At 40.5% G+C, this 23,193-nt stretch overlaps 1 protein-coding gene across 1 annotated transcript in view; it reads right to left on the bottom strand.

Moving 5' to 3' along the window:
* The window catches only part of ST8SIA6 (ST8 alpha-N-acetyl-neuraminide alpha-2,8-sialyltransferase 6), a 159,718-nt gene that overhangs the window by 28,962 nt on the left and 107,563 nt on the right, over positions 1-23,193 (bottom strand). Inside the window, exon 4 of the mRNA XM_070382134.1 lies at positions 15,922-16,008. Within this exon, the coding sequence (XP_070238235.1) occupies positions 15,922-16,008 (87 nt within the window). The remainder of the gene's footprint in view (positions 1-15,921; positions 16,009-23,193) is intronic.

Here is a 23,193-nt window from a genome sequence, read left to right as displayed (position 1 = left end):
AGAACTGCATCAGGACAAGTCTCAGAAGTAAGATAAGGGGAACAATTCCACTTCTTTCTATGGGAAAGAACAAGTCATTGAAGGTCTAGTTATGGCAAGGACACAATGAGATCTGCCAGGGTCATCCCCTAGCTCTAGTGGGGAGGACAAGTCAGGGGAGGGGGGATTGAATAAACTGGTGTGGTCAGTTAGGAGGATATGGCAGTGACCCAGTACTGAAGATGGTCTCCAAAGATGACCACTACCAGTTCCTTCTCTTCCTATGCATGCTTGGTATTCCTCATATTAAGAAATAAAATCTCAAAGCCCTTCCCTCGAATCTGGGCTGGCCTCTGTGACTCTTGTGATCAACAGAACACAGCATAAGTGGTGTTCTGGGTCATAAAAATCTTGGGGCTTCTGCCTGAGTCTCCTGGAACATTCAGTCTCTGGACAGGAAGCTGTAAGAAGCACAGGTCACAAGCAAAGTGTCTCTTGCAGGCAATATAAATGGCAGCCCTCGCTGAGCTCCTACGAAAGTCAACATCAACCACCAGCTGTGGGAGCAGGCCACTGTGGGGGTCCAGCCCAGCCCAGGCCAACCACCGACTACAAAACATAAGACAGCCCTCGATGAAGAGTCCCCCAGCTCAGCCCAGTCAGCCAATGGAACTGTGAGAGAGTATGAAATCATTGCCTTAAGTCAACTGCCTTTCGTTTTTGTGTTTTTTCTTGGCCAAGCTGCACAGGATGTGGGATCTTAGCTCCTTGACTAGGGATCAAACCTGTGCTCCCTGCAGTGGCAGCACAGAGTCTTCACTACTGGACTGCAAAGGAAGTCACAAGTCATCAATTTATAATGCAGCAACAGACAACCAGAACACCAGTTAGGCGGTAACTAGAGGTAACAGTTGGAGAAGGCCATGGCACCCCACTCCAGTACTCTTGCCTGGAAAATCCCATGGATGGAGGAGCCTGGTAGGCTGCAGTCCATGGGGTCGCTAAGAGTTGGACATGACTGAGTGACTTCACTTTCACTTTTCACTTTCATGCATTGGAGAAGGAAATGGCAACCCACTCCGGTGTTCTTGCCTGGAGAATCCCAGGGACAGGGGAGCCTGGTGGGCTGCCGTCTATGGGGTCACGCAGAGTCAGACACAACTGAAGCGACTTAGCAGCAGCAGTAGGGGTAACAGTTGAGATCCTGAGCAGCTCTTATCAGTTAGGGCTCTCCAGAGAAGCAGAAATAAGAGTCAATTAACACTGATATCTATCTATATAGATTTATTTTAGGGAATTGACCCATTCAGTCATGGGGGCTGGCAAGTCTAAACTCTGCAGGGCAGGCTGGCAGTAGTTGATGTTGCAATCCTGAAACAGAACATCTTTTCTGGGAAACTTCAGTTTTTGCTTTTAAGGAAATCAGTTGAATGAAGGAGGCCTACTCACATTATCAAGGGTTATTCTCTTTACTTCAAGTCAACTGCTGGTGGATGTAAAGCACACACTCACGGCAATGTCTGGATTCACGTTTGATTAAATACTGACTGGGTACTAGAGCCCAGGAGCAAGGAAACAAAGAGAATTAACCATCATGGTAACCCAGACCCAAGCAGTGGTGGGGAGTGGAAAGAAGGAAGTGGCTTTGAGACATAGTTGGGAGGTGAAATAAAGTCTGGTGATGGACTGCAAATGGGTACTGAAGGGAAGATATCCAGGGTAAGGCACAGGTTTCTGATCACGGTTACTAGGAGGAGGTGGTGCTTCCTTCGACACAGGGAACCCTTAAACCAAAGCAGGGTTGGGGGCACTGCCTTTTCATAATGTGTGCGTGCATGCTAAGTCACTTCAGTCATGTCTGACTCATTGAGACCTTATGGACTGTAGCCCACAAGGCTCCTCTATTCATGGGATTCTCAAGGCAAGAATACTATAGTGGTTTGCCATGCCCTCTTCCAGGGGATCTTCCCGACCTAGGGATCAAACGTGCGTCTCTAATGTCTCCTGCATTAGCAGGTGGATTCTTTAGCACTACCCGGGAAGCCCTCATAAAATGGTAACCTGTTATTGTTTTCACTCATCCCAAGTCTCATAAAGATAAAATGAGGTCACAAGGCAGGAGTGGAATGAGAAGTCAGATTGTGAAAAAGTGGGGTTGCAAAGTCTTTGAAAACAGGAGAGGGACTGGACCTTCTGGCTGGCTCCCGAGGCCGTTCTGAATGAGCACAAAGCGATGAGCAAACTAACCTCCCGAATCTCTCCAAGCACCCCAGCATAGGACTGGCTCCTGACTTTTAAAAATTGTTCCATTAAAGTTAATAGCCAATTACATAAGTGTGGAAAACACAAGTTCTAAAAATACAGAATCAGCTGTAAAGATGAATGTTGAATTTTTGGAATATATTTTACTTTGCAGACAAAAAAAAATCCAGGTCACAGTCATTATTATTCAATGTGTGAAGGAAATGTGAAAAATCCATTCATTTCTACTTTTATTTAGTTAGATATTTTGGAAAGGAAGTAAAAAAAAGGAGTAAGAATTTTTTTCCTTTTCCAGACACTGTCTGACAGCATATTTAAGATTCTTAAGTAACACTCTGAACCCTATGGAGATGGAATTTTATCATTATAAGGCTGGATCAATCTGACGTGTAATTGCACCAGGGTGCTGTTCTGTAAAGCATTTCTTCAGGAAAATGGTCCCTGTATATTTTGCACTGACACCATTTTCTTTTATGAAAGATCTCATTATGTCATGGTCTTTAAACTTACCAAACCAAGTCCTAATTGTGTGCTTCAGTGATAAGCATTCCAAGTGTCCAGCAAAAGGCTCCTGCACAAATGGAGAGACAGTAGGAAGCCAGTTCTGCTCATGGTCATTTCATGAACCTGATTCATGTGGACAAACGGGCCACATATGCTCCCAGCAGCCACTGCTATGGCTGCCCTCTCAGGCACTCTCCCAGGTCAGGCCTAGCAGCTCACTGAGGAATTCATCATCTTCTGCTTTTTTGGCTTCAGCCCCAGACTCACCTTCTGTTTCTGTCTGGCCTCTGGGAACTGGGCACTTGTGTTCCTGCCTTTCAGTTCAGTTCAGTCAGTCATATTCAACTCTTTGCGACCCCATGGACTGCACCACGTGATGCTTCTGCTTCTGGTGATGAACTGCTTCCCTGTTCATCACCAACTCCTGGAGCTTGTTTAAATTCTTGCCCATCAAGTCAGTGATGCCATCCAACCATCTGGTCCTCTATCCCATCCCCTTATTCTCCTGCCATCAATCCTTCCCAGCATCAGGGTCTTTTCCAGTGAGTCAGTTCTTTGCATCAGGTGGCCAAAATATTGGAGTTTCAGCATCAGTCCTTTAAATGAATATTCAGGACTGATTTCCTTTAGGATTGACTGGTTGGATCTCCTTGCAGTCCAAGGGACTCTCAAGAGTCTTCTTCAACACCACAGTTCAAAAGCATCAATTCTCTGGTGCTCAATTTTCTTTATAGTCCATTCTCACATCCATACATGACTGCTGGAAAAACCACAGTTTTCACTAGACAGACCTTTGTCACAAAGTAACATCTCTGCTTTTTTTTTTTTAATATCTCTGCTTTTTAATATGCTTTTTAATAATATAAAAGAGACTAGGACCTACGGTATAGCACAGGAAACTCGACTCAATACTCAGTCAGTTAGTTCAGTTGCTCAGTCGTGTCTGACTCTTTGTGACCCGCAGCACACAAGGCCTCCCTGTCCATCACCAACTCCCAGAGTTCACTCGAACTCATGTCCATCGAGTCGGTGATGCCATCCAGCCATCTCATCCTCTGTCACCCCCTTCTCCTCCTGCCCCCAATCCCTCCCAGCATCAGAGTCTTTTCCAATGAGTCAACTCTTCGCATGAGGTAGCCAAAGTATTGGAGTTTCAGCTTCAGCATCAGTCCTTCCAATGAACACCCAGGACTGATCTCCTTTAGGATAGACAGGTTGGATCTCCTTGCAATCCAAGGGACTCTCAAGAGTCTTCTCCAACACCACAGTGTTGGACATAGGACCTTAAGTTTGAATTTAGTCTCAGCTTTGAATTTGAAAAACAAAACAAAACAAAACTCAACGGATTCCAAACAGGTTGGGGCAGGGATAGATGTGGTGGAAGTGAATTGTGACCACAGATCATCACCCAATATCCATACCTGTATACAATGGAATATTACTTGGCCATAAAAAAAAAACAATGAAATAGTATTATTTGCAGCAACATGGATGGACCTAGAAATTACCATACTAAGTGAAGTCAAGTTAGACAAAGACAAATATCATATAATATTACTTATATGTGGAATCTAATTTTTAAAAATGACACAAATGAACTTATTTACGATACAGAAACAGACTCACAGATTTTGAAACAAACCTATGGTTACCAAAGGGGAAATGTAGTGGGTAGAGGATAAATTAGGAGTTTGGGATTAACATATACACACTGCTGCTGCTGCTGCTGCTGCTAAGTCGCTTCAGTCGTGTCCGACTCTGTGTGACCCCACAGACAGCAGCCCACCAGGCTCCGCCATCCCTGGGATTCTCCAGGCAAGAACACTGGAGTGGGTTGCCATTTCCTTCTCCAATGCAAGAAAGTGAAAAGTGAAAGTGAAGTCACTCAGTCGTGTCCAACTCTTCAAGACCCCATGGACTGCAGCCTACCAGGCTCCTCCGTTCATGGGGTTTTCCAGGCAAGAGTACTGGAGTGGGGTGCCATTGCCTTCTCTGACATATACACACTACTATCTACAAAATAGATAACTAATAAGGACTTCTAGCACAGGAAACTCTATTCAATAATCTGTAATAACTTATATAGGTAAAGAATCTGAAAAAGAATGAATATATGTACATGTATAATTGAATCACCTTGCTGTACACCTGAAACTAACACAACATTGTAAATCTATTACACACCAATAAAAATTTTTTTAAAAAGCCACCCTGGCATTGTACAGAGGATGGATGAGAAGAGTACCAGTATGGTGAATGATGAACAGAGTAAAGGCCATTGAAGTGATCCAAAGGAGAGCTAGTGAACTATCTGAAGCCCGAGCGCTGTAGAGAGCCCGTGTTCCACAACGAGAGAAGCCACTGCAATGAGAAGCCTATGCACTGACACTAGAGAGCAGCCCTCACTTGCTGCAGCTAGAGAAAGCTCACACACAGCAATGAAGACTCAGCACAGCCAAAATAAATAAATAAAACTATTTTTAAAAAAGCCCTCAAATCAAGATGCCATGTCACAGATTTCCCTGGTGGTCCAGCGGTTAAGAATCTGCCTTGCAAAGCAGGGGAAGCAGGTTAGATGCCTGGTCAGGGAATGAGGATCCCACACCATGTGGGGCAACTGAACCCACGTGTCACAAGGAAAGATCCCACATTATGCAACAAAGATTCCATGTGCTACAACTGAGACCTAATGAAGCCAAACAAATGAATTAAATCAAGTTTTAAAACAAAGATAGCATGTCAAAATACCATGATTTTAGAATCAACTGGCTCATAATAAATGCATGTTTCACACTTAAAAAATTGATTGGAATTAAGAATACAATGATCTAAGAATTCCAGTGATTTGCAGAGCTTCAAAAGGCATGAAAACATTCCATGTTAGTCCAAGAGATGAGAAGGATTAAGGGCTTTAAATAAACACTATCTCTTTTTAGCAATATGCCTCTTTCTAAATTACGACAGAATCACCTGTGAGCTTGAACTAGCCTCCCAGAATACAGAGAGAAACTCCAGCAACTAGGAGGGGATCTGATGTTAGTTTGTGGGATTATCAGGTAGGGATCACACTAAAAGTTAGGATGGGAAATTTGATGGCCATCCCTGACTCAGGTTAATTCTTGATACTAATCACACAGTTTTACCTTCAAACTTCTGGCTCTCTCTTAGGAAGGTACAATGGCCTAGACATTTCGAATTAGTAAATCAGATATTGGTGACTCTCCTTAATGAATCCAGTTAGATACAGAATGGGAGGTATGGTGTTCAGAAAAGCCACACCATTCACCATTCACATCATAAAATGAATTAGTACATCTCTTAGCAGGGATGATCTAGCACAGAAAAAGTGGAGTTTTGAGGAAGAATATGGGAGAAAACATTTGGGAACATGGAAACTTGACATCCCATGCTACAGAAGCAAGAGAGAAATGAGGAAGGAACTGGGATAATTTACAGAAGATCCAAAAGGCGGGTGGAGAGAAGTCTAGGCACCTGCCCCAGACTTAGATGTTGAATACATTTTGAAATATACATATATGAAATATACAATAAATGAACATTTTACATACTTCACAATTTAAGCTTTACCTCAACCCACTTAAAGTTCTGCTTTATAACTTGCAGGCAGAGGAAAACCTAAGAGGGTACGTGATTCTCTGTTCACAATGGGAGTAACACAGGTTTCAGGCTGAGGAAGAGAATGAATAAAGACCGAATTTTGCCTGCATATCAGATGACTTTTTCCCTTGTATGTGTACACTGATATTTTGACTTTTATGAAAGACCAGCTCATCTACTTGAGTAGAATATAAGAAAACCAGGGTAAATAAAATGTGAAAGACTGACTGTCAAAGCACAGGACAGGAACTCCATTGAAATGTTAACTCAGAAGTGAAGAAGATAATGCTGAAACACTGGAGAAAGATCTATATATATACAGAGACATTGCATCAGTGTTTAAACAATGTAATGGAGACTTCCCTGGTGGTCTGTAGTTAAGAATCTGCATTCCAGTGCTGGGGACACAGGTTCAATCCCTGGTCGAGGAACTAAAATCCCACATGCCACAGGGCAACTAGGTCTGCACACCTCAACTACAAAGAAGCTTACTCACTGCAGCCAAAAGATCCCACATGCTGCAACCAAGACCCAAAGCAGTCAAACAAACAATATATGTAATGTACCAATGAAATGTTCCAAGGAGCAGAGTCTTCAGAATATAGACTTTGCTATAGAAATGCATCAAACCATTTGGGATCCATTCATCTTCTAGATTTTATTTCAAAAATGTATTTCCCAAGTTGTACTTGGTATTTTTAGGTAGTTAAAATAGGGAAAAGGAGTCCAAAATGGTGGTGGCTAAAAGACAAAGAAGGGAAAAGCCTGTGAAAATAGAACAAAGGAAGGTCGGAGAACAGAGTGAGTACCAAACAGCCCTCCTAGCTAGCCCAATTTACATAGGGCAGGCTCAGGTGAGGAGGAAAAAAACATATAAAAAGAGCCAAAACTGGGCTGGGTGCTTCTCTTCTCTTCGAGTCTTCACACGGGTCGGCCTGCCCTCATGCCTCAAGTATGTCTTTTCTTTGCTTCCTAAATAAAACTGAGATGTAACACGGAGCTGTCACACTGGCCTGTCCAAGGAAACTGCACGGAGTTGTAACACTGGTCCGTCCATTGCTTCAAATTTTTGTTGTGATGAGACAGAACCGAGGAAATTACACACTCGCCCAACAGTATTGACCATATTGCTCTCTGATCTAGGAGCATAAAGCAATATGGTCAATACAAAGTACAACTTGGGAAATACATTTTTGAAATAAAATCTAGAAGATGAATGAATCCCATGTGGTTTGATGCATTTCTATGGCAAAGTCTATATTCTGAAGACTGGGAGGAACTAGTCCCTAAATGTGCAAGAGCCAGTTTCTATTATTAAATACGGCAGGTGTAATGACATGGTGTGGTTTTGTTGCTTCCCAAAATGCACAGGCAGACTGCATGGCATGAAAAATAGAAAATGATATGACAGGATATTAACACTGAAAAATGGTCTTAAGGCAGAGGAAATGAGGGAAAGAAGCTTTTTCAATCTGACAACTGACCCAAAACATCTATCATAAAGTGCAAACACCTGAAATTTTTTAAAAATATGTATTGCTCTGAGCCATCATCAGAGTCACCCTGTATGAATCATAAGCAGCAAGTATTTAAAGGTTATGAGGAGGAAGAGAACAGAGGTTCGGAAAAAGTGAACATGGTTTTGTATAATCAAAAGAAGCCTCTGATAGAGATGACTTTTGCTTCTCTCTAAGATATCAATGCTACAAAACAAAACACCTGGGACATAATAATGTTAACTGTTAACTGGGGGGAGGGGAGAGAAGCATAAATTCACCAAATACTAACCAAAATCAAACCACAATTATTGCTTTTGGAGTCATATTTCAGAAAATAGTTGAAAACTTTGTTGTCTCAAGTAAGTTTGGTTGCTCAGTTTTATGATTTGAAAAATATTAACTTATCCATCTGTTTATTTGCAGTATTTATGCCCTTTCACAGAGATAAATCATGAAATGGCACCATTTCAAATATGTAAGCATCATGTAGTAAAAAAATTAACATATATGAAGGGATTCCCCGATGGTCTAGTGGTTGGGACTCAGCACTTTCACTGCCACTGGCCTGGGTTAATTCCTGGTTGGGGAACTAAGATCCCACAACCCACACAGTGCAACCAAAAATACATAAAAATTAGCATATATGATATGTAGTTTATACATTTCTTTGGTTTAACACTGTACTTTTTCAATGGAGTCCAAATAAAAATGAAAGCAACACCCTGGCTGTTATTTTAGAGATATCAATGAATCTGAGACAGCAATGAAATCTTTTCTTATATAGTCAACACAGAGAAAGACAAAGTTATGTTCACAAAATTTTAATCTAACCAAACCTGAGGGGATAATTTAATAAAATTGCTACCATGTAATAGTTATCTATAACAAAGTAATCAAGCACAAAATACCTGTTTTACAAGTAATTTGAAAGGCATCTCATTTGCATGAATCTTAAACACATGCATTTTTCTAATAGCACCATTTTCTGCCACTAAGTTTTCAGTAAATATGTGATTGATAATATTCAGTCATTTTTTGGATTCAAGCTCATGTCTATGAAACAGCAATGTCTAAAGAAATTAAGTGGTATTAGAGGATCCAAAGGAAACCAAAACCAAAATAATCATATGATGATTTCTGGGGGTGGGGAAGCAAAAGTAAAATGAAAATTAAGCACTGTTGCTTGTGTAGCTGTTAGCTTTTTGTAATTGATTACACAAATGAACACAGTTCTTTTAAGTTAGAAAACGATTCCTGAAAGCTAATGCAGTAATTATCGTGCAAGTTACCTAGGGAATCTGACTGATTATTGAAGCTCAAAAATCTTTTGCTAGGATAAAACCTGTTTCCCAGAGCTTCACAAAATAGTTTTCAGGGGTGAAGTAGAGGAAGTAGAGAACAAGGAGTGGGGAGTATTTCAAAACATGTAAGTATTTCAATGTTACTGTCACAGGGAGGAGCACATCTGACTCCATATTGGATCTGTTTATTTTACTTTAATATTTGTATTCTATTGCTTTTGCTACAAGTTAATCATTAAAAGGATGCTGTGCTCAGTCACTCAGTCATGTCCAACCCTTTGTGGCCTCATGGACTGTTGCCTGCCAGGTTCCTCCATCCATGGAATTTTCCAGGCAAGAATACTAGTGAAAGTTAAAGTCACTCAGTCGTGTCCAACTGTTTGCAGCCCCATGAACTATACAGTCCATGGAATTTCCAGGCCAGAATACTGGAGGGGGTAGCCGTTCCCTTCTCCAAGGGATTTTCCAACCCAGGGATCAAACCCAGGTCTCCCACATTTCAGGGGGATTCTGCACCAGCTGAGCCACCAGGGAAGCCCAAGAATACTGGAGTGGGCAGCCTATCCCTAGGGTCTCCAGCATATCTTCTGGACCCAGGAATTGAACTGGGATCTCCTCCATTGCAGGCAAATTATTTACCAGCTGAGCTACCAGGGAAGAATACTAGAATGGATTGCAATGTCCTACTCTGTGTGATCTTCCAACCCAGCGATCAAATCTGCGTCTCTTGATAAAGACCTTTGCTGATATATTCCTGGCTCCCAGTATTCTTGCCTGGAAAATCCCATGGAGGAGGAGCCTGGTAGGCTGCGGTCCATGGGGTCGCTAAGAGTTGGACACGACTAAGCGACTTCACTTTCACTTTTCACTTTCATGCACTGGAGAAGGAAATGGCAACCCACTCCAGTGTTCTTGCCTGGAGAATCCCAGGGACGGGGGAGCCTGGTGGGCTGCCTTCTATGGGGTCACACAGAGTCAGACATGACTGAAGCAACTTAGCAGCAGCATGAGATTAGCTCTCCATCATAAATCTTGACTTAGGAATGCACCCACTGCCTGCAAGCGCATTCCCCCACACCCTAAGTTAACTATACAATTGTCACAAAGGCCCCTCGAGATGTGAAGTACAGCTCTGGTCACCATCCACCTGATTCTACTCTGTAAGTAAGTTACCACATAATAAATGGATCCACTGATTATATGGAGCTACCTGCCTCAATCTTCAATTTCAAGATACCTTCTCAGTGCAGTGGGAAGGTTTTGTTCCCTCTGTCCTCAGACACCTCGGAAAAGACCAAAATTCAAAATGTGAAGTTGTCTTTAATGGATGCATATTGAATGTACACTATCATAAAATCGAAAAATTGTTATGTTGAATCATTGTAAATTGGAAACCATCTATAATTTCTTAAACTGAAATCCAGGTTAAATTTTATGCAAATCATACATGTACCAACTTATGCTTGGGGGAAATAATTGTAATATGAAAATTAATAAATTTTAAAAGCAGAAGGCAGACAGCTTGACATTCTTGAAAGTGGAAGTGTTAATTGTTCAGTCATGTCTGACTCTTTGTGAGCCCACAGACTATAGCCCACCAGGCTCTTCTGTCCATGGGATTCTCGAGGCAAGAATACTGGAGTGGGTTGCCATTTCCTTCTCCAGGGGATCTTTCCAACCCAGGGATCGAACCTAGGTCTCCGGCATTGCAGGCACACTCTACCATCTGAGCCACCAGGGAAGACCTTGACATTCTTAATTTTGTACAGTTTGCAAATGAAATTATATGCCAAGGAAGAAAAAAGAGGGCTGAGATTTTCTTTTTTCTTGAGTATTTTTTTCCTTTACTACTGTAGTATCTGTATACATCACTCAGGCTTCCCATGTACCTCAGATGGTAAAGAATCTGCCAGCAATGAAAGAGACCTGGGTTCTATTCTTAGGTTGGGAAAAACCCCTGCAGAAGGGAATACCTACCAACTCCAGTATTCTTGCCTGGGAAATCCCATGGACAGGGGGAGCCTGATAGGCTATAGCCCATGGGGTCAAAAAGAGTCAGACATGGCTGAGCACCTGAGCACATACATTCACTTTTATTTCTTGTCTCTCCAAATGGTTTACAATTTCCTTGAAGTCAGTAAGAAAACCTTATACCTTCTTGTTTGTTTTCATGCATCCATTTATTTAATACATATTTATTAAGGTTCTACTTTGTGCCTGACACTGTATCAGGCTTAAGCCTGTTCTTTGACATAGTAAACCGAAAACAAATATTTACTGATAAATAAAATACATGCCCTCTACTAGCAAGTAGCAAAGTAGCACATTCATTTTAGAAACACTTATAAAAGCTCTCTGATTTTGAGATCCTGTGACCACAAAAATCCCATAATCTTCAATAGCTCCTAGGTGTCAACTTTTGGGAGTTTCAACAATTAGGCTACAGCTGGATTTAGAATGTATTCACTTGCTCATATTTTTCACAGTTTAGTGTAACTTTTGTTATTCTTGCTAAAAGAATATTACCACCTTTCACTTTTCTTCAATTTGGTAAAATTGCTATAAATAAATAAAATAGAAAAGTATTTAGCCACTTGACAACTAAAATAATAGGGGACATTTCTATAATGCCAGCTTTATAAATAAGCCAGAAACTCTCCAGATTTGGCAAGCTATATCAGTAAAAATTGAGGAAAATGAATGGTTTATTATAATTTAATGGCACAGATTTCTGTTGAGGGTTTATATAATTTAGTTTACAAATATGCCCATAAAAAGAACATTTTGATATAATAAATAGTCAAATAAATAAATAAATGTCACCATGACTGTTCTCTTGAGTGACAACAAACAGTTAGTATTATAGTCCCAGATGTTTACTTAAATTGGCCCTGAAAGATAGATAGACCACTAGGTAACCATCATGGTTATGGATGCACTTTTTACACTGAGACAGTTCTAAGGGGAAAATGGCCAGTCTATCTGCATACCATCCAGCTATACAGTGTCTATCCATCATCATTTGTACCAGTTTCTTTAATACAGCTTTGGATTCGAAGAGATTCTTGATTTTTAGTGTGCACGCACACACACACACACACACACACACACACACACACAGAAAAGAAGGAAAAACCTTTAAAAAGAATTATTTTTTAAATTAAAAGAAAGTTTCTTTTGAGCTGGCCCATGAGGCATTCGGAGTCTTAGTTCTCTGGCCAGGGATCAGACCTATGCCCCCTGAAATAGAAATGCAGAGTCTTAACCACTGCACCAACAGGCAGTCCCAAGAAATCTCTTTTCAACTGAGCTAAACGTTGTGAGTAACAACTGGCAGGGATCATTCAAGGCTCATAATGAGGTTATCTTCTTCTAGAGTAGATTATTTTTCTTCTATAGATATGTAGAAAGAACGTTTATTATGAGGGATTGGCTCACATGATTATGGAGACTGAGAAGTCCCACGATAGGCTGGCTGCAAGCTGGAGGTTCAGGAAACCAGTGGTGTAGTTTCAGTCCATACCCAAAGCCTAGGAACTAAGGGAGCCAATGGTGTATGTCCCAGTAGGAGTCTCAAGGCTAATGGCGAAGGAGAAGATGAGTCTTCTCCTTAAGAGAGAGTACACTGGTCCTTCTTCAATCATTTTGTTCCAACTGAGGCCCTCAATGAATTAAATCAGGAGTCCCAAGGACTGGTCTATGGCCTGTTAGGAACTGGGCCACACAGGAGGAGGTGAACAGTGGGCGAGCGAATGAAGCCTCATCTGTATTTACAACTGCTCCCCATCCCTCACATTACTGCCTGAGCTCTGCCTCATGTCAGATCAGCAGTGGCATTAGATTCTCTTAGGGGGACGAACCCTACTAAGAACTTGCCATGGGAGAGATATAGGTTGTCCACTCCATATGAGAATCTAATGCCTGGTGATCTGAGGTGGAGTTGACTCAGTGATGCTAGTGCCGGGGAGCGGCTGCAAATGCAGATTATCATTAGCAGAGATGTTTGCACAGAGACCATAATAAATCAGCTTCTTGCAGACTCACATCAACACCTCACTGATAAGTGAGTGGTAAGTGACAATTGTATAGTTATTTCATTATATATTACAATGTAATAATAATAGAAATAAAGTACACAATAAATGCAATGCACTTGAATCATCCTGAAACCAGCCCCGCATCCTAGTCTGTGGAAAATTGTCTTCCACAAAAATCAATCCCTGGTGCCAAAAAGGTTGAAGACCACTGGATTAAATTATGCCCCAGGATTATTTTGTTTTTATCATCCATCTAGGCTAATAGCAGATCTAAGTCCAAGTGAGGATGGAAATAACTTCAACCGAGCTTCAGCTGTGAAGAAAACTGGTCTTCTCTAGGGTTTGCTGGAAGCACTGCTCAATGTTTCTGCCTCTCCCCCATGCTTTTGCTTTTGCAACCAGCAAGTTCCTTGTGAGGAAAAGTAGCTTCAAAGGCAGGTCTCTTCTCCTTCAGCTTCTCTCTTCTGGATCTTTGTCCTAGAAATTCCCCCTGCCTTGGGAGTTCGCCGTTGCCTCAGTGGGGTGTTTAGTATGCTTTGTTTTGCTTGTATTATTCTCAGGAGGTTTGCTCTAAATCAACTTTACAGCCAGAAGTGGAAGTTCCTTTACCCCTATATTAACTGTCTATGTCACTACTCATCTAGTACTTCCAGCTAATTATCTGGGATTGATCCTCAATCATTCAATCTCTCTCTCTTTTTGCCTACTCTGCACTTGTAGAAACATCTCTCAAAACCAGACTCTTCTGCTACTCACTGACACTGATCAACCAGGTTACAATTGCCTGTGCAGTTTCTATCTGATCTTCCTGCCACAAGAATCTTTCAAATCTAGACTTCAGTAGGACTGTGTCCAAGTTCATTTAAGCTGCTATAACAGAATGCTATAGACCAGGTGGCTTATAAACAACAGCAATTTATTCTCACAGCTCTGGAGGTTGGGAGTCCAAAATCACAGTGCTGACCAATTCAGAGTCTGGTGAGAAACCACTTCAGGGTTCTTAGGCAGCTGTCTTCTTGCTGTGTCTGCCCTCATAACCCAATCACCTCCTACCTTCCAAAAGCTCTACCATCTCACTGGACATTCGGTTTCCAATTTGACTTTTGAGGGGGCACTTTCTGACTATAGTGGACAATGTAGCATCAAATGTCCTGGAGATTAAATAGTTAAACAGGAATCCCGCACTCTTAAATGCTAGTTAGGAAAGACAATGGAATCCTCCAGGAAGTTATGACAACCCTGTGTCTACTCAGTGAAAGAAAGATGTTCCTTTTCGGCTTTGAGTCAATCAAGAAGTTTCTCATTCACCCAATGGGAGTTACCCAGAAGCCATCTTCAATTAGCACCAGAATCAAAGGTAGCTGATCTAGTGACTCCAGTATATACTGACTGAAGGACCCTACAAGCAGGAGAGCTGCCTCCCCACCCCAAAGAGAAGTGAGCAGCACATATTTTTTAGAGAATCTCAGGGGGAAACCAAGTCTCTTTATTAAGAGTTTGATACTTAAAGTATTGGGCTGGCAAAAAAAAAGTTTGTTCTGGTTTTTCCATAAGATGTCACAGGAAAACCTGAATGAACTTTTTGGCCAACCCAATAAAACAGGAACTAGTAAAGATAAGAACATATTTCTGAATTGTCATAACTTGGCACAAGACAAAATCTGTGCTGATGCGAAGCAAAGAAAAGCAGAGCGATGTAGCCCAGGCAGACACAGCAATACCTGGCTTGGCTTCACCCTATGAGCAGCTTTAAGAGGAGGAAGGGGTGCCAGAGAAGTACCCAGGCAACCCCCACCATAGGATATTGTTTTGATATAATTTATTCTGTCTGGGTAGGCTTCAAGTGATGCCAGCACAGACAGCTCTGTAATCACCCACTGATAGCCTGGTCCTGTCAGGTTGACAGTACTTCCCTGGTTATTACCTGGAGCATCTCATATTTCTGAATGTTGCTGAGATTAAAAAACTAATGAGAAAAACTGGAAAGGAATATGCTGAAAGGAACATGGCTTTTGTTCTATAGTGATGGGACCATAGATGATTTTTTCTCTCTGTTTTCCAAAATTCCTTACAAGATAAATAAATAAATGTCAAATACAAACAGTACAAAGAAGCAGCAAAATCATCTAAAATAATAAAAAGTACAGCAAAAACTTTCTCTTTGAACTTGAGATTTTTGTAATTACATCAGCAACATAATTACAAATACAAATTTCTATGTATAAGATGGGGTTAGAGGGCCTGTGTCTCATGAGAGACTCTTAGAAGGAAATGTTCTTGATTGTCAGTTGGCTTCTTCTACTTTTCTTTTTAACAACACATTATGGGCCTTTCCTGGTGGTTCAGTTGTTAGAAATCCACCTGCCAAAGCAGGGGACACGGGCTCAACCCCTGGTCCAGGAAGATCACACAAGTGGCAGCACAAATGAGCCTGTGCTCCACAACTGCTAAGCCTGTGCTCTAGAGCCTGGGAGCCACAGGTACTGAGCCCACGCTCCACAGAAAGGGAAGCCACTGCCATGAGAAGCCCAAGCATCACAACCAGAGAATAGCTCCCACTCACTGTAGACAAAGTCCATGCATAGCAATGAAGACCCAAAACAGCCAAAAGTAAAACTAAAAAACAAGCAACAAAAAACCCCAACACATCACTTATTCTATCCACAGAGAAAATGTACAGAACGTTTTAAAATTCATATTACTTATGGAAAAACTTTTTACCTAAAATTCTCATATTCTTCTACTTGTCGTTTCCATGGACAGCTCTGGATATTTGTGATAATCTGAAGATACTCATCCTCTGAATACCTAAAAGTCAAATGTCAATGAAATTACAAAATAAATATCTCACTTGTTGATAAATGAATATATAAGTCATCAAATGACATTTATAATCTACTCATTCTAGCCCTCTAAATCTTTTCTTAAATAAGGTGATATAGAAACCACATACTCATGTCAAGACATCTAGGAGCATGCAATTCACAAATAATTACTATGTTGATCAAGGAATGTGTAATTTGCATGCATCGTAAGTCAAGTTTAGTATTACAAACCAACCGACAGCACATCAATTCACACACATATCTTATGGCTATTTCACCTTAGCTTTTCATTAAAAAATACATATATTTTCATAGACATTTACCATAAATATAAAGTTTATCATCTTTTTCAGATTCTAAGTTGATAGATTTCCCTTGGGATATAAGGAAAACATTTCCCCAAAATAATCATCTTAACCTTTGATCTTGAACAGAACATTTAAAAAACAGATTAGGACAGGTTAAAAGAGATGTATATTAGGCATAAAAAATCTACAGGCACAATTGTACAGTATGGTCAGTTCCTAGTCCCTGGTAGACCTCCCTCCATCTGAAATTTCATTGTTAATTAATAACTCCTTTAATCATAAAATAGCCTCTAGTCTTTAAGGGTTATCAGTTAAAATGCATATGTCCTTTTGAGTGAAAAAAAACACCCTTAAATTTCCTTTCAATTAATATCATAGTCCTTAATTGCCAGCTATGATCAAGGTTTTGCAATAAAGAGATGGAGTAGATGTTGGTAAGTAGGTGCGGAAGGCAGTAAAGAATCTTGTCAGGAAAATATCTTCCCCGCCACCACACAGTACAATGCATTCCCTCCAAACTTTACCTCTAAAAGGCATATTTATTAGAGGTCTGGAAGGTAGTCAACCAAGTAACTCCTTTGCCCTTGAAATTTACCTGCTTTTTGGGTATTTCTCTTGTCCAAGTTGTCACCAAGATTAATCAGAGATGTTTTCTCTTGGTTCCCACTGAAGAAAGGTTGAAAATCTTAAAAGACTTTGCTAAATACTAAAGGAAAAGCAAAGCAAAGAGCTACTATAGAAGAGATTAAAATAGTTTTAGGGACTCCCTCAGTGGTCCAGTAGTTAAGACCTTGCCTTCCAATGCAGGGAATGAGAGTTTAATTCCTGGTCAGGGAACTAAGACCCCATATACCTTGCAGTCAAAAAAACCACAGTATAAAATAGCAGCAATAGTGTACCAAATTCAATAAACACTTTAAAAATGCTTCATATTGTTTAAACAATCTCTTAAAAAAAGTTTTACTTGCATTCAGGCTTCATTTTATCTTACCCTCCCTGGGCCCCAAGACTTGTCACCAAGGAACTTGAGAAACCTATACTTTAGCCTCATAGCTTTGTCTAGATGTGGCACGTCCCTGCTGGAGTGAGGAGTAGCCTGCCTCCATATGGTGACAGTTATCTAAAAGTTGTAGTTGTTTAGTCACTAAGTCACGTCTGACTCTTGTAACCCCATGGGTTATAGCCCTCCAGGCTCCTCTGTCCATGGGATTTCCCAGGCAAGAATACTGGAGTGGGTTACTTCTCCAGGGTATCTTCCCAACCCAGGGATCAAACCCAAATCTCCTGCATTGCAGGCAGACACTGAGCTACCAGGGCAGGGCAATTTCATATCTAAGTTTAGTCTAGAACATTAAAATTCTCATTCATTTCCAATCAGAATAAAGGTGTACTGTAAAATACATAGTCTTTAAAATGTTTTGTTTTCATGAGATATATCCTCCAATAAATTGTAGCTGGCTCCAATTTAACTTAATATTGAAAGATGTTAATCATAATGTATCTAATTTTGCCAGTAAGTTAGCTGCCTAGAAGGGCTTTTGACTTTAAAGTCCTTGATATTTATTTATTTTTAAGAGTTTTTCTTTCTTTTTTTTTTTCTGTTTCTTTTTTTATTTTATTTTGTATTTTTAAGATTTTTTGATGTGGACCATTTAAAAAAATCTTTATTGAATTTGTTACAATATTCCTTCTGTTTTATGTTTTTGTTTTTTTTTTTTTGGCCCAGAGACTTGTGGACTCTTAGCTCCCCAACCAGAGATCAAACCGGCACTCCCTGCACTGGAAGGTGAGGTCTTAACCACTGAACCACTAAGGAAGTCTCTATAGTCCCTAATATTTAAAACCAAGTTGAATACATTATAGCAGACCTATCTTCTATTAAAGGAGAAATACTCCTGGTCATTTTACAATCAGAAGACAACACTCGAGCTACCTGGGGTTGCTATGTTCAAAGAATCTCTTTTTATGTCCAATCTAGAAAGGAAGCATTATCCTCTGATATTATAAAGGGGAAGATCAGAGAATAAGAAATTGAAGGGAGCTGAAGGGAGTTTTCCCCCTACGTGCTTGCCCTTTTCTACTAAAAAAATAAATCCCCAATCAGCTTTTTTGGAAAATTAAGATCACCACTGTACTATCATGATTCATAAGCAGGGAGCACGGCTAGAGAAGGAAAGAACACATAAGTGTCACAAGTGTGGGCTAATTTGTGAAATAAATGTGCCTCTGTAATAGTTTTCTGTTGGGCTTCCCTGGTGGTCCAGTGTGGTTAGGAATCCACCTTACAGTGCAAGGGACACTGGTTTGATCCCTGGTCCAGGAAGATCCCACATGCCTCAGAGCAATTAAGCCCATGCATTACAACTACGGAGCCAGCACTCCAGAGCCCAGGAACAGCAACTACTGAGCTCTCGTATTGCAACTCTTGAGTCTGTGCTCAACTTCTGAGAGCTGAGAGCTGCAACTACTGAAGCCCGCACACCCTAGAGTCGTGCTCCACAACAGGAGAGGCCTTTGTAATGAGAAGCTGAAGAACTGCAACAAAGAGTAGTCCCTGCTCACTGCAAATAGAGAAAGTCTATGCAGAAACGAAGATGCAGTACAGTCAAAAAATAAAATAAATAAATCTTAAAAAAAAACTTTTGTGTTGAGCTCTAAATCACACTTTCTGCAAATTTACATTTATAGTTGGTTTTCAGTTGCAAGGTATACAGCCTTTACCCCACAACTGTGAGAGGCAGCTACCTATGATGTCACCCCCATTATGGATGACAAAACTAAAAGTTCTGAGATGAACAGCTTACTCAATGTTGTATTATAATCAGATGAGCTAAGAATTAGAGTCACATCTTTTGATTCACAGTCTGGCTCTCTTTCTAATATATCATGCTGCATCTCATCTATTTTCATAATGAAACTGAAAATTAATCCCATCAGAAGTATTTTCTGGTACCAAGACATACAATAAATCATACTAAATAATGCAGCAAGTTATTTTCAAAAGAATAAATAACGTCTATTTAAGTTATTATTAATAACATTCAAAATGAGATGTAGATTATAAATAACATACACAATGATACTAAGTAAATGTAATATTAAATTTTTCAATATTTTCTAAGACAAATATTGTATGATATACTTACAGGTGAAATCGAAAAAAAGAAAAAAAACAGTGAATATAATGAAAAAGAAACAGATTCACAGATACAGAGAACAAACTAGTGGTTACCAGTAGGGACGGACAAGACAGGAGTAGGGAATTAAGAGGTACAAACTATTGTGTATAAAATAAATAAGCTACAAGGATCTGTTGTACAGCACAGGACTCTGTACAGCAACACAGAAAAGCCACTGTTTTATATTAACTATAAATGGGGTATGGGCTTCCCCAGTGGCTCAGTGGTAAAGAATCCACCTGCAACGCAGGAGATGTGGTTTGATCCCTGGGTCAGGAAGATGCCCTGGAGAAGGGAATGGCAACTCATTCCAGTATTCTTGCCTGGAAAACTCCATGGATAGAGGAGCCTGGAGGGCAACAGTCCATGGGGTCGCTGCAACACTGCTGCAATGGAGATCAAAGATTCTGTGTGCCGCAACCAAGACAACACAGCCAAATAAATACACTAAATCTTTTTTAAAAAAGATATAAATAGAGCTTTTCAAAAGGTATAATTTATGGTTAATTATATTTTGGTTAGTTAATTAGTATTTTGGTCATCTGATGTGAAGAGCTGACTCATTGGAAAAGTCCCTGACACTAGGAAAGATTAAGGGCAGAAGGAGAAGAGGGTGTCAGAGGATGAGATGGCTGGATGGGATCACTGATGGACATGAACTTGGGCAGACTTGGGGAGATGTTGAGGGACAGGGAGGTTTGGCATGCTGCAGTCCATGAGGTCGCAAAGAGTTGGACACGACTGGGCAACTGAACGACAACAGTGGTTAGTTAACTTAACCATTAAATATCTATTGGATACTTATTAGGTACCCAGACCTTATCTTAGGATATTCATCTATCAATCCTACTTAAGCAGTTGAGATACCAATTTAGTTTCCAATAATATCTCTTCATGGTGAAAGTCAATTTTTCTGTCTATTGAAATGGATGAAGACACTCCAATAATATTAAGTCAGTAAGCTTCTACATGGTATTCTATGTAGATCAAACATCTTTTGTAGTTAGTTTCTACAAAACCCCTGAAGAGCTCAGGCCTACATAAAAATAAATTCTGCAAGTCAATATGGTGGTATAAGATTTTCAGTCAACACGGTCAATCATTTCCACAGGGAAATACTTTTTAAGGAATGGCTGATGAATGTGTGACAGCTAAAAAAGAGAAGCATGTAGCAGATTGAACTGAGCTATGCACAGTACTGACCTACCAACAGTTCATTCACTGAAGGTGGGAGAATTCAATTTGCATCATTTTTAACTCAGCAAGATAGTAACTTTTAATTATAATGCTGTGGTCATTATCACTGGCATAGGAGAAAGAGATCTCAAACCTTTATTCTCTGCATACTGTTTAGTGTCCCTCACACAAGTTAAATTTTTGACAACCAGTTTTAGGAATGAATTCCTGAAGATGCTTAAGTTCTTCCACAGCGTCAGTGAAATCTCCAAATTGCCACAGTTGAAAAAGTCAGAAGCTTATTTTAAAGAATACTTTCTCTATCCTGAACCATTAACTTTTGGGGTTTTGATAGTAATTACATGTTTAAGACACATGTTAGGAAATACTGCAAACAGTGACTAACTTTAGCCAAACAAGAGGGAAAGGGGTGTCTGTTTACAAGGGTAGGGGACATGGTAGAGAAAAGCCTACATGGACTGGTGAAGCATACTTAGGTGACAAGAGAGATAGAGGAGGAAAGCTGTGACCGCTCTATGTTCACACACCACTCAGAAGGAGCTATAACTATAGAAGAGGTATAGAAGAGGCCACAGGACAGGAGAGATGGCCTTAGGCAAAGAATGAAGTCTTACCTAAACTAGGGCCATAGAGGGGAATCCTGGAAATACGTGCCCCTGACTTTATCTCTCCTTGTTTTTCACTCTCCTACCAAAGACTTCTAGAAAGTGGCCCTAATCAGAAGCTAAAAATTATGAGAATCCAACTAAGGTACTACAAGGAAGTCAGCCTCCTGAAGCACAGAGCAAGAATGAAAAAGACAGAAAGTAGACCATGAACAGAAAGCTATTCATGGTGATATTTATCAGAATTATTTGCGGGTAACAATTTGGGCTTCTCAGGTAGTGCAGTGGTAAAGAATCTGCCTGCCAATACAGGAGACACAGGAGACACGAGTTTGATCCCTCGATCTGGAAGATCCCCTGGAGTAGGAACTGGCAACCCACTCCAGTATTCTTGCCTGGAAAATTCCACAGACAGAGGGGTCTGGCGAGCTACAGCTCATGGGGTCACAAAGAGTCGGACATGACTGAGTCACTAAACACGTACGTACGCACACAGGCACACATGCAACAGTTTACTTCATTGGACTGATTTGATTATAATGCCAAAATCAAGCAGTACCTCACTGTCAAAAATATATAATTGTAAGGATCTTCTTCACAAACATCTGCAACATGCAAATACATCATCAGGACAGAAAGAATGAATGAATAATGAAGCGGCTATGTAACGTTTCCACATTTTCTCTCACAGCACTATTGCTATATGATTTCTGAAGAAGAAAAAAAGATGACCTCCCCCACCGCAAGTTCATAGAAAGAAATTTTCAGACATATAAGAGGATACTCAGAGTTTGAAAATCATAATTTCGTAATCTTATACTATCAACATTTAGAACTAGGATCCTATATATCCCAAGGAATCAGAAAGGATCAATTAATTTAGTGTTTCTCCATCTCTTGAAAAGGAGCATCTAGTCAGAGTGAGCTAAGAGTCAATGAGCTGGCATGGATAGTGTACCTGGCAAGATCTTTAAACCATACCAGAGTGGCTATTAACCTTTTGCCTTTTAAATTCTTATGACTCATATAAGCCGAGTTATCTCTTCCTCCTGTGTCCTTTCCACCACCCTAAATCCTCTGAATATCTCCACAGCACTTACCTTTTGCCTTCATGTATTTACTCAATAAATACTTACTGAGTATCTCTTATGTGTAGGGTATTATTCTAGAGACTGATAATTAAAATAGTAAACAAAATGAATTTTTTAAAAAAAGTAATAGGGGAATGTGGACAATAAATCTAATGTATGGGCTGACTTGTATTTCCCCAAATTCATATGTTAAAACCCTAACCCCCAGGACCTCCGAACATGACTGTATTTGGAGATAAGGCCTTTAAAGTGAAAGTGAAGTCGCTCAGTCGTGTCCGACTCTTTGCAACCCCATGGACTGTAGCCTACCAGGCTCCTCTGTCCATGGGATTTTCCACGCAATAGTTCTGGAGTGGATTGCCATTTCCTTCTCCAGGCGATCTTCCCAAACCAGGGACTGAACCCGGATCTCCCGCATTGTAGACAGACGCTTTACCGTCTGAGCCACCAGGGAAGACAAGGCCTTTAAATACGGGGTTAATTGAAATGAGATCATTAGCGATCCCTTGGTCTCCCGAGACCGCGAAGGATCCCTGGGTCTCCTGAGACCCAGATCCCTGGGTCCCTCTCAGTCATGTCTGACTCTTTGCAGGCAGATTCTTTACCATCTGAGCCATCAGGGAAGCCCTAAATTGAAATGAGGCCCTTAGGGTGGCCCTAGTCCAATCTGCTTATGTTCTTAAAAAGAAATGAAATTTGTAGATACAGAGAGATACCAGGATGGTGGCACACACATATTGTCTTTTCTCTTTGGTGACCAACCAAAGAGAAAAGACCATATATCTATG

Source organism: Bos mutus, chromosome 13, assembly GCF_027580195.1.
Source record: "Bos mutus isolate GX-2022 chromosome 13, NWIPB_WYAK_1.1, whole genome shotgun sequence".
NCBI lineage: Eukaryota > Metazoa > Chordata > Mammalia > Artiodactyla > Bovidae > Bos > Bos mutus.
The sequence above is the reverse complement of the archived record's forward strand: the minus strand, read 5'-3'. Positions and strand labels throughout refer to the sequence as shown.